A 12,736-nucleotide genomic window follows, 5' to 3' on the forward strand; every position below is an offset into this window, starting at 1 on the left:
AACTTTAAGACAGGAAGAGTATCATTTCTTCTCCAGAAATTAATTTTTGGATGTCATGGTTGAGAAAAAGGGTTTAATTTAGAGAATTCGTGGTGTTTAAAGAGGTAAATTTTAGATTACATTTCTTCTGTTAAATAGGCATTAAAAACATAATCTTCTGCATTAGTATGTGCACTGGCATATATAAAAGTCCATGCTTTAAATGATTGACATATACTACATAAAAGGCACAAGTGCCTCACTCTACCTGTAAACACATATTAGTATTTTCATTCCAGTCTTATCAATAAAGTTTTTTTTCTTCTTCTAGGGATAGTGAAAAATATATATAAATACTACATCATTATCAAAGTGGAAATACCTAGATTAATAGTATGGTAAGATTTTTACCCATGGAAAGATGGCCTTACATATAGTAGTTAATATTATGTAAAGTATGCACTTTCACATTCATTTATCCCTCAAATCTCTGATAGATGGTGTTGGAACCAGAAGGCAAAATTCACCGAGAATGGCGTGTTGGCCAGATAAAATACTATTATGAGCTAATTGCAGATGGTATCCTCCTACAAGATCAAAACAGATCAAGCACGTGGGAGGTTACAACTTGGGCAAGTCAAGGACATTCCTAAAGAGGATTAACAGAGGAAAAAGTGTGGACTAAATAGAATACATAATAACTGCTCAAAATAAGAATATAAGATTACACTGATAATTTCACAACAAATGCAAAATTGTTTTCAAATTAGCAAGGGAAAATGTACACCCTTAATTCTGATATTGGGTTACTACCAGCCTCATTTACAGATATCGCAGTCTTTCTTAGGATTTCAACTTGTCACTTGTATATAATCAAGGTTCTCAGTAAAACATAGTTTCCAAAATGTTATGGTTAACAGAGGAACTGGATTGTGTCATGATCCCCACACTGGAAGCTGGGTAGTGCCATAAAACCCCACATTATTTCCCAAAAGCTCACATAGTAATCGCCAATGCGTGCACATATAATAGTTTTCATTTTTATGAAAAAGATAGAAGGAGATTTATTAAGACAGTCCTCTATTGACAATCACAAGTGCATTCAAGGGATAAAAGATGGGGAGTTTGCTTTTCTGTTTCATAGTAAAAGTCAGTATCTTGTGAGTCTTCGTTCGCCTCTCCGGTGCTATCTCACTTTTTGAAGCTCCTGTCTCAGCCATGATGGTAGAGGCTGCCCCAGTCTGTGTAACAATTTGGACAATTCCACGTTATGATCTCGGTAGTAATTAGAGAGGAAGGTTCTAGACTGAAAGCAAAAAGAAGACAAAGGGAGTTATCAGTTCATTAAATGAGATTGTGCAAATTTATTAAGAAATTCTACGGCAGTGGGACTGCATATAAAACAGACATTTCTTTCTATTTTCCCATGGATGCCATTTATTTTTACCTTTAGGAAAGATTTTATAGAAGTATAGTTGCAAAATAAAAATGGGTCCAGGGATAACTTATATATCTTGTTTTTCCTAGAGCATTTGGAGAATTAGCTTTTTTGAATTTTTTAAACTGAAGTATAACTTGACTTACAATATTTTATCAGTTTTGGGTATACAACATTGAGTAAATATTTTGATACATTAAATACCGTCTGTCAGTGAGGAGGGCATGGCGTCCCACTCAATATAAAGCACACTTATTTATTGAGGTACTGATGAAGAGGTTGATGAGAGGCATGTCATACTAAAGAAGAACGAGGTAAGTAGGGACCAGACGTGGCATAAAATCTACAGAAAAGAAACACCTATGTTTATGAAATTGGTCATTTTCTGTAAAATTGGGTCACAGCATTAACATAATGAGTCAACATAATCATAAAAGCTGAATTTCATGATTAAAGAAATAACTTGCCATGTTATAAAATGCTTTCTATATTTATTTAGGACCAAATCAGATTTTTTTGAAAAACCATTAAGCTTTTCTACTTCACAAATAATGTAAGGTCTTATTATAAAGGTCATTATAGTGATCTTTCCTGGGATTCTTATGTTCCTAACCAAGCTGGAGTGATGGGCAATTTTTAGATAATGGCTGGAAAAAGGATCATAAAATATATCTGTGGTTTTAGTTTATTTTATTCCAAGAAGACAAAAAACTTGTAAATGGGTTTTTTCCTCTGGATGTCACTTATTTCATATTAGAACTCATTGAATATAGTTCTGGGTCTTTTTGATAAAATAATAGAGGTGAATGTTTTTCCTGTGAAATATAGGCAGCAGTTTCCATTTGGTCAAACTTACACCATCTCTCTTAAACCCTTCCCAATATTTTAGCACAAATTAATTTCTTTCTTCCTAAAATTCCCTTAGCAACTTTTGTATACTGTGGAAATGGATTCAAGAGAACTACTTTTTTTCTTGTACCATTCACTAGATTTTTCACTACATTTCTCACTACATTTCTTCCCTTCAAGTGGATTGTGAACACTTCAAATTGTGGATAAGATGTTTATAGAAATAGTGGAGTCGTTACATTGATTTCTTGGTGGATCAACGTGATTTTTCAAGTCTTTTTGAAATTATTTGGTTCAAAGGTATAGTTTGAGGACCTTCTGGTTCTTCTATTGCCATAGTAACACCTAATCACTTCCATCCTCCTTATGCCCACACTGTCTTAGGAGAGATAACTCATTATATCTACTCAGTTGATTGCTAACTAGTTTTCCAATCCTTCTGTCTCCTCATACCATAACTTTTACTGATAGATTTTTCTCCCCTGCCTTTTTGTAGTTTGATATTGTTTTACATATTTTGTTATAAACAAGTGACCATAACTAATTTATTCTCCTATAATAAATCTAAGCTCATAACTGTTTCATCCTGTATGCTATTTGTGACATTTTGAATTATAATAAATATATAATTGGTCATTGACTCCATTTCTGGCACAAGGCTCACTTGGAATTTCCTAAGTGAGATAGTGATAAAGGTATACTTTGTTATGTTAATGAGGTGGCTTTTTGCTTTTGTTGTTAAGTGGCCCAGTCATGTCCAACTTTTTGCACCCACGTGGACTGCAGCATGCCAGGCTTCCATGTCCCTCACCATCTCCTGAAGTTTGTCCAAGTTCATGTCTATTGCATCGGTGATGTCATCAAGCCATCTCATCCTGTGACACCCTCTTCTCCTTCTGTCCTCAATCTTTCCCCAGCATCAGGGACTTTTCCAATCAGTCGGCTGTTTGCAACAGATGAGAAAATACTGGAGTTTCTGCTTCAGCATCAGTCCTTCCAAGGAGTATTCAGAGCTGATTTCCCTTAAGATTGGTTTGATCTTGCTGTCCAAGGGACTCTCAGGAGTCTTCTCCAGCATCACAGTTCTTTGGCACTACGCCTTCTTTATGCCTCCAGCTTTCACAACCGTACCTCACCACTGGGAAGACCATAGCCTTGACTATATGGACATTTGTCAGCAGAGTAATGTCTCTGCTGTTCAACACACTGTCTAGGTTTGTTATAGCTTTCCTGCCAAGAAGCAAATGTCTTCTGATTTCATGGCTGCAGTCACCATCCGTGGCAATTTTAGAGCCCAAGAACAGGAAATCTGTCACTGCTTCCACCATTTCTCCCTCTATTTGCCATAAAGTAAAGGTGCTGAACTCAATGATATAGTTTTTTTTTTTTTTAATATTTAGTTTTAAATCAGCTCTTTAGCTTTCCTCCTTCACCCTCAAGAGGCTCTTTAGTCTTCATTTTCTGCCATTAGAGTGGTATCGTCTGGATATCTGAGGTGGTTGCTGTTTTCCCTGTGGGACCTGACACTATCTCTCTCTTTGTAGACAGTGTCAGTATTGTGTTGGGTTGTGGAGACCCAGCTGGTGTCTGAGTCTTGCTTGGTGATATGGAAAAACCTCTCCACCACATGTTGTAATTGTTGATCAGAACAGTTTACTCTCCATGGCTCAACTCAGTACCATGCATGGTATAGGCACTGAATATACATATTTAATATGTAACAATAATACTTATTTATTTTATACAAAATCCTTGTTTACTAGATTATTTGTTTGAGCCCTTTACACATTTGGAAAGAAGTTACTGTTCAGTATTTATATTTGAATTGCATCCCAACAGCATACAATTTCCACAAATATCTACTAATCATCTCTATCTGTTGGTCTATCTCTCTGCTAAATATATAAAACTAGTGATAGCAAAGAAAGACAAGAAAAAGGAATCAAATTTATTGTCTACTAATTTTGAAACAGTTGTATATACAGGGTTCTACTGTAAACAGGAAAGGATTAATTCTGACTCTGTGTTGGAACTGTTTCTTTGACTTGTTTTCCATTGCTTTTGTCATTATAATCATACATTAAATGGCCTGCCTCAGAGAATCCTGCGCCTCTGCATGACTGTTAAACTAAAGTGCCTTTGTTCAGAACTCTGTCCACCTATAGATGGCAGGAAGAAATTAACACATCCCTCTGCCTGAACCTTGCCATTCTAGGAAATGTTTGCAAGATTAATGGCCTTTTTACTTTGTTTCCCCACCTTCTCTCATCTCTGATCCATAAAAGAACCTGGCCCAGATAAGATGACTATTTTGAGATGTTAGTCTGCCATCTTCTCTGTCAGCCAGCTTTCGGAATAAAGTCATGTTTCTCATCCCAACACCTCCTCGCTCAGATTCATTGGCCTATTGTGCTGCAAGCAGAGCATGCTTGGACTCAACATTACCAAAGAATTTCAAAGATAAGGAAAATATTACCTCTGGATCCATAGGTGGATACTTTCGACCTTTGCTTTTTCCAAGGCATTTGGTCTTTCCTCCTTCCAGTAGTTGACACCAAAAGCCCTTTTGGGGATCAAAACTACAAAAGATCAAAGATATAAATGCAAATAAAGATATAATGATTATAAATTATATACAGAATTTAAGAGAACCTCACCAATTGTACAATAGAAATGCACTTTCGTATACTCATTGCTTTGATTTAATTTAATTCAATCCTATAAATATTCATTGAATCAATTTGAGAGAATTTAATTGAAATTAAATAAACTATATGTTATATATTTTTGAATACTTCTAATGTAATGAAAAAGGACATATGGATATTTAGTCTTTTCTTATGATGAAATTATTAGGTTTTTATATTTTACATATTCATCCATAAAAGATCAAGGATGAATCAACAAAACTACAATAATATATACAAGACTTTACAATATTTATTTTCTTATTTATATGATTTCCCTGTCAAAATATATTAGCAAATTTCTTTGAAATCATTCAGTAGTATATATTAAGGTGATAATATAATGTAAATATATTTCTTTGAATACAAACATGAATTTTAAAGCTTCTAAGACAAATACTAATTTTTTTAACAGTTCAAAACATTTATACTTTTCAAGGATGAAATTAAAAGGCTAAAGATATAATTCACTATATTTTTCCAGAGAAAATAAGACACGGGTTATACAAATGGTGACTGGAACATTAAACAACTCTTAATTTCTTTTGTTGAAGGTGAATGATTCTATTGGATCATTCAGATCTCGATACTCATAAAAAAAATTCTAACATTGTTTTGCGCCCTTGGCCGCACAAAGCTACAAAAGAAAGAATGTGTAACCTAATTTTTGTTTAAACTCAGATATGTAAGAATTTTTGTTTAGGACTAACAAGATAGGAAAAAGGAAAGAATAAACCAAATAGGAAGGAAAATTTTAAATTTACTGCTGTGGGAATTGCTGCATGCATAAAACATCGAAAAGGTTTGCATTTTTGTTGCTCAGCAGATGTTTTAGAAGGATGAAGCATAATTGACTAGGATGTAAAGTTAATTAGTTGCAGAATATTTTGTTGCCCTGGGCCCATTCCTATAATACCGATGCACCTGCAATTTGCTTCTGCACATATGTGAACTCATTTAGGGGGAGAGGGAAATTTTCTTCACAGTTCCCTGCCCTATCTATTATTAGAGACCTGATCCTCACAGTCCAGGTTGTCCTAGTACATGTTATCAATTAAAATTAAATACATCACTGGTTAAATGGATAAAAGGGAGACAGAGTCATTTCCATCCTGGACATTTCCAAGCTGCATCTTGCCTATCATAGGCCTTTCTTTGGTTTTCATTAATTTCCCAAGAGGAAAAACAATTTGGCATGCTGTGCAAAATGAGATGGGGGAGGTGGCATAACGGTGCCCCTAAACAGCATCTTCTGCCTCAGGATGAGAATGTTTAACTGCATTAAGGTAAAATACAGCTTTGACAACCAAGCCAAGATATTTACACCCACTGAGAGCATCTCCTCTGTTGTCGGATGTGCAGAGGTCTCAGGACAGGCTCCTGTCTCTCTCACTCTCTAAACAGCTGTTATGAGGTAGAGCTTAATATGATCTGAGGAAGGAGAGCCATTCAGACTATTGAAAGTCATTCTTTTAGATAGGGTTGTTAAAACCTTGAATCCACATTATTTTGCTGTCCTGGTATCATTTATTGCATTGACAATGTTATAAACACGAAGTCTAACAAAGGGCATTTATTCTTGCTAAGTTATATCAATTCCTTGTTTTATGGTTTGGTTTTAGTAGGCATGAAGTTATGAAATTAAGATGCAAAGGCTTTCTCAAATAACTGTTAGATAACTTTGAGGACATGAATTGGTTGCCACAAGAGTTCTTTTATTACACTGAACATCACTGTAGTTATTAATTTTTGTGATGTGTGAGACATATTAAAAACCATATATTCTGTACTTGTTTGTAATCTCTTCTTTAAAAGTATGATTTTACAGGTTTATTGAACTATAAGGAAATATTTGTAGTAAACAGGCTAAAGCCATTCCCTGAACTACTGCAGGGAGTAAGGGGAGGCCATGCTGGCATCAATGACTCTTCATGTAAATGTATTAGAGGACGCTCTGTCTACTTAATCAACAGGGGCCACGCCGTGTGTTGTTATTTCCATGTGTAGGTAAAAACTTCATTAGACGTGTTTTAGTGGATAAGGAAAAACCCAATCTTATTACTGCTTTTCCTGCCCCTCCATTACCCTCTCTAATTGTCTAATTGCTGATTCTAATCTGCTGTGAACTGGGAAATTATATAATCAGGCTTGTTAAAATTTTGTCTAAAACTTAATAGGCTTTATATCAGGCCTCGTGAAGCAGTCAAGTACATGACCTTTTAAACGTGTATTTTGACAGCTTGGAGCTTTTGTTTTTATTTGTTATTTTGCCTCTTTCCTTTGCTTTTCCATTTTAAATTACCCAAAGTATATGATTTTATTTCCCAAGCTGACTGCAACCTTAACCCCCTCCCTACCTCCATTCTCTTCTGCAGGATGCCCTTGCACCTCCCCAGCAAGAGGAGAAGGCTCCTTTCCCTCCCTGTGGGTTTGGGCTGGCTCTAGTGACATGCTTGCAATCAATAGAATATGGTGTAAGTGATGTTGCATGACTTGCAAGGCTAGGTCAGAGAAGGCCTTGAACCGTGTTCCCTCCACATCTCATTCCCTCTCAGAACACACAGTCAATAGCAGGTGGTGCGAGTGGTAAAGAACCTGCCTGCCAATGCAGGGGACCTAAGAGACTCAGATTCGATCCCAGGGGACCTAAGATCCCCTGGAGGAGGCATGGCAACCCACTCCAGTATTGTTGCCTGGAGAATCCCACGGACAGAGGAGCCTGGTGGGCTACAGTCCATGGGGTTCCAAAGAGTTGGACATGGCTGAAGTGACTTAGGATGCTCACTGCAAGAAAGCCACCCAGAGAGATCTCCTCCCATTGAGCTCAGCGTTGAGCCATCCAGTCTAAGAGCCAAAGATGTGAGTGAAGAAGCCTCCAGAAAACTGCAGTCCCCAGCCATTCAAGTCATACCTAGATATTCATGTCTTCCCAGATATGGTCCCAGGTATCTTGAGCAGAGACAAGTTGTCTTGGCTATGACCTGTCTAAATTCCCAGCCCACAGGATCCATGAACATAACAAAATGTCTACGTTTACATGCTGGTAGGTTTTGGGAGGTTTGCTGTACAGTAACAGACCATTGCAATGTTATACATAATTATATTTGGTTATACACAATGTAATAAATACAGAGTAAAACATGAATGTATCCCTTTCCCAATTCTGCCTGAAATACTACTCATTTTCACAGGGCTAACTGTGGCCATCAACATTTTATTTCTAGCGTGCAAATTACTTGGGGATAAAGATCATCTTTTTCACCTCTGTAACCTCCATTCCTAGGACACTTTCTGCACAGAGTAGGCATGTAAAACGTTTACATAAACTTGTGTTGGGAAAGAGCTCACAAAAAGGGAAATTTGTGATATATAAAATGGCTATAAGGTGTTCAATAGGCATATTCTTATTCCAATAAAATATCCTGATATTTGAAAGGGATGTACTACATGAATAATGAGGACATTCCTTTGACTGCTTTTGAGAAGCGTAATGATGTATAAATTCATAGCTAGTATTAATGATGCTATATACACACCTACCAGTGATAATTTATGATGGCAAATAATGGAAATGAAATCAAGCATGAGAATAGACTCACGTTAGTGCTTCAGAGTAATTATAATGAGGTGTAACTCCCAGAAACTTCTGGACTTCATCCATCACAGTAGCTGGGTCAGATCTCAGCTGCTGTCCATCAATAATTAGCAACTGTAGAGTCAAAAATAGTCACTCTATGAAGAACAAAACTATATGAGGTAGACTGAGCTACCTCCCTTGACCTGGTAGGATGTTAATCAATTAGATCAGTGTGAATAGAAAGAAAATATGCACTATTTAGCATACATATGCATATTTACTATTCTTCTGTAGTTCCAAACAACAAAATTTGCCAAAGGCATTATTCATAACCCTTAACTAACGTGATTGTAAATCAGAAATAGACATTGATATTTTCTTGATTCAGTAGAAACACGATTTTCCATCTGTTCTCTAATCGGGTAATTATCCAACCTATGAAATCCCAGGAGTTAACCTTAGAGTGAAGGGCTTAGAAATAATGGGCATACAGATGAAAATTACCCATCTATTCTCCTTACAAACCATGACAGAAAACTCAGGTTTTGGTTGTGAGCTGAACTGCAATGAAGAAGATAAAGGATGTGGACACTTTCCTCAAATCCTTATTTCCTGTTCTATCCCAGGATCTTAGAGCTTTTACAGTACTTCCCGTTTTGACAGTCTAATCCATGACCTTCTTTTCTCATAAGAGTTCCACAGGATAGGTGATGCACGGGTATTTGCACATGGTGTTCAATAAATGTTCCATTTAACTGGTGGTTCTGCTATTGGTTACTGTCTATAAAGCACGTGAAGCCTCCTGTGTGAGGACAAGATCCCAAGAACGCATTTCATAGTCATTTAACATTGTAATACTACCGCTGCCATTAGAAATGTAAAAATCCACATTTCTTCCTTAGGTATGATCATCTCTGATAAAAATTGCTATCTGTGGTAATGTTAATTTATATTTTCTGTTTGTCAGTACAACACTATCATGATACAATAAACAGAAGAAATTCATTTCAGGACATTACCTGAGAAGTAGCAAAGTAAGTGAGCCATCTTTCTATGTGGACTGCATACCATCCAGGTATTAGACATCTCCTCTGCAAAGTTTTCAGGTCAGATGGGGCCCAATGTCCTGTTGTGATAACTTCATAGAAATTAAACCTCAGGGCAGCTGGATCTTCATGTGATCTTTGGTGCTTTAACAAGAAAGTCAATTGTAAAATCAATCTTCCTTATGCCTGCAAATGTATATGTGCCTGTATGTGTTTGATGTGTGGATGAGTGTGTGTGTCTTTTATTTCAAAAAAAGTAATGAAAAATGATTACTTGATTTTAGAATGAGAAACAAGGTGAAAAGTACATGCTATATTGAAACCTAGACATTGGCATATGGCTTCTATACAGTATAAGCCTTCTATACATATCAAGTAGCATTCACATAATCCTGTGGCTGTCTTCACATATAAAATATTTAGGTGCAAGACAAGAGACAGAGTACAAGGATTTTCTCCATGGATCTGATTCGAAGTGAAAAGATGTCAGGGACCAGATGAATCAAGCCTGATGAAAAGAGATTTCAACTGGCGGGGGTTGGGTGCCACATTAATGTGCTCTTGTTTCATTACAGCCGCTCTGGCAAGTTCTGACAATTCCCCAATATCCCTGTGTGGCAGGCTCCATGTGTACAGAGAAGGCAGGTGCCTATAATACTTGTTTAGATACCACATTCATGTTTATGTTGCCCAAGGCACTTTGCTTTTTCCCTCCCAAGGGCTTCCACCTAACTCTGCTAATTCCTAAATATGAATTCACTATGCTGCTTTTTAGTACCAAATCCTCTGAGTCCTTCACATCCAACCATCATTGGTCAAGTTCAAAAACCCAACACAAGTCAATATAATTTCATAAGCATTTAGCGAGATCTTTGCCAGAACAAAGAACTGCAATAGATTATAGAGATAGAAAGATATAGGTAAGACAAAACGCTATCTTCAAAGAAATAAAAACCTTATATGGAAAGCAACAAATTAACAGATTGTGATAAAGTCATATGTATGATAGAGGTATAAGTTATTTGCTGTGATAGCCAGACCAATAAGTGATCAGTTCTGAATGAAATATGAAGGTATTTTTCTAATGATTGAAGCTTTTGAGCTAAAATATAGTGAGAAAGATTTTGATAAGCAGAAAAAAATAAATGTGGAAATAGGAGAACTTTAAAGTAAATATGAATGAAGATGAATGTGGTGTGTGGGAATGGATGAATTGCTTTTGCAAGATATCTCAAAGTGAACTTAAAGAAAATTTACTACAGGATAAGTTTGGAAGTACATTGCAGCCTGATAGAATTATGTAATAGCAGGCCCTATATATGTTAGAAATAAAAACTACTAAGAAAGTAAAGATGATTAACTGGTGGGTGCTTAAAGTAACTAGTGAGTGGTAGTGGAGAAGGAAATGGCAACCCACTCCAGTATTCTTGCCTAGAGAATCCCGTGGACAGAGGAGCCTGGTGGGCTGCTGTCCATAGAGTTGCACAGGGTCGGACACGACTGAAGCGACTTAGCATGCACGCATGCATTGGAGAAGGAAATGGCAACCCACTCCAGTATTCTTGCCTGGAGAATCCCAGGGACAGCGGAGCCTGGTGGGCTGCCGTCCATGGCGTCACACAGAGTTGGACATGAATGAAGCAATTTAGCAGCAGCAGCAGCAGTGAATGGTAGATCGGTAGAAATAAAACTTTTGAACCTCTCTCATAATTGTATATTTATTGACCTTCTCTGTAAATGCTACATACATAGAGACTACATAATATATTTACTTAATATAAGATGTAGAAACAACATAACTTGAATAAATATAAACATACTCTGTGCAATATAGTAATGCTAGCATTTTTACTTCACACTGTGATAATATGGAATTATACTTATTCTGCTTTATATTGACTTACACCAGTCTAGCATCAACTTTTTTTATATTCATGCAACAAAAAATATTAGCACAAAAATATGACCAGAAGTCACAAAAGAAGTGGAAAAAATAGCACTGCAGGTCCTCTGTGAGACCCATTATAAAAATGTGCGGTAGAAATTATAGTGGCAGGTGACATTTGTAGGAGTTTCTGAATTATACCTGTCGAGCTTCAGATTTATGGTACTTACTGAAGAGAGGGGACTGGCTAAGTAATAGGTTGCATTATTTTGAAATGTACAGTGGTCTGGGGACCCTACTCTTAGCAATATAGCAGTAAAAAATATTATCAGAAAAAAATTATTCCTTTCAAATGTGTATGTTCAAAGAATTTACTTGAAAAAGGAGGCATAGATTCTCTCTTTTTTAAAAATGGTTGAATCCATGTGGAAAAAAATAAAAGATTCATATAAATCTGCTCTGAGTAGTGATCGTGCTTTCTGCCAGGAAAATGTGCAATACTTTGCCCCGTGTATTCACATTCAAAATGTTTCATTAAGGCTTAACATCTCAGTATTTTTGGCACAATTAAAAAAATTATCTTGCTTTGCAACATGAATTTTGATCAAGTGAGAAAGACACATTTTTGTATCTTGAGGGAATCACTGACTCATGGATTCTATTAATAATTTCTGGATTTTCCTCCCAAGACAAGTGTTCCACTTCAGTCCCCAACCTCTTGCAATGTCAGTTTGCAGAACCATATTTTTGTCCATTGTTATTCGTGCTCAGCAACATATGTTTATTGAAGAAATTTTGAAAAGCCAAGAAAAAAAAAGGAAAAAGAAAAATTACATGTTATTTAAAAATGTTATTAAATGTTTTCTTTTAATCTTCTTTATTTTGGCATTAATTTGTGTATACATTCATATTCATTGGTTTTTAGTACATATAGATTGTTATCACCATACACTCAAGAGCATCAACTTTAATTAGGTGTTCACTGCAGTAAGCAATTTTACATTTCTCTGGTCAAGTTTATCTCACCCCTGTACCAAGATTTCACACCCTCTGTTTTTGCTCCTTGAACTACTGCCTTCCAAATTATCCCTCTCTTTTTCCTAGATTAATTCATTCTCAGCTTTCTAAAATAAAAGAGACAATCATAGTCACTTTAATTTCTCAATCCCAGACCTCTACATTTACCAGCATGTACATTTACACACTTTTCCTCCCTTAAGTTTCAGTGCAAGGGTTCTTAATAGATACCCACTGATAGAATTCAGAGGACCTAAG

The 12,736-nt window shown here is 36.2% G+C and overlaps 1 protein-coding gene across 1 annotated transcript in view; it reads right to left on the reverse strand.

Annotated features, from left to right (window-relative positions):
- Positions 1 to 1,017: 1,017 nt before the first annotated feature.
- NDST4 (N-deacetylase and N-sulfotransferase 4) overlaps positions 1,018 to 12,736 on the reverse strand; it is a 311,607-nt gene continuing 299,888 nt past the window's right edge. The window contains exons 11-14 of the mRNA XM_081562786.1: positions 9,550 to 9,720; positions 8,553 to 8,662; positions 4,743 to 4,845; positions 1,018 to 1,285 (exon numbers count right to left, since the gene is read on the reverse strand). Of these exons, the coding sequence (XP_081418912.1) occupies positions 1,166 to 1,285; positions 4,743 to 4,845; positions 8,553 to 8,662; positions 9,550 to 9,720 (504 nt within the window). The 3' untranslated portion in view covers positions 1,018 to 1,165. The remainder of the gene's footprint in view (positions 1,286 to 4,742; positions 4,846 to 8,552; positions 8,663 to 9,549; positions 9,721 to 12,736) is intronic.

This window comes from Giraffa tippelskirchi, chromosome 1, assembly GCF_054371585.1.
Source record: "Giraffa tippelskirchi isolate mGirTip1 chromosome 1, T2T-mGirTip1v1.2.pri, whole genome shotgun sequence".
NCBI classification, from domain to species: domain Eukaryota; kingdom Metazoa; phylum Chordata; class Mammalia; order Artiodactyla; family Giraffidae; genus Giraffa; species Giraffa tippelskirchi.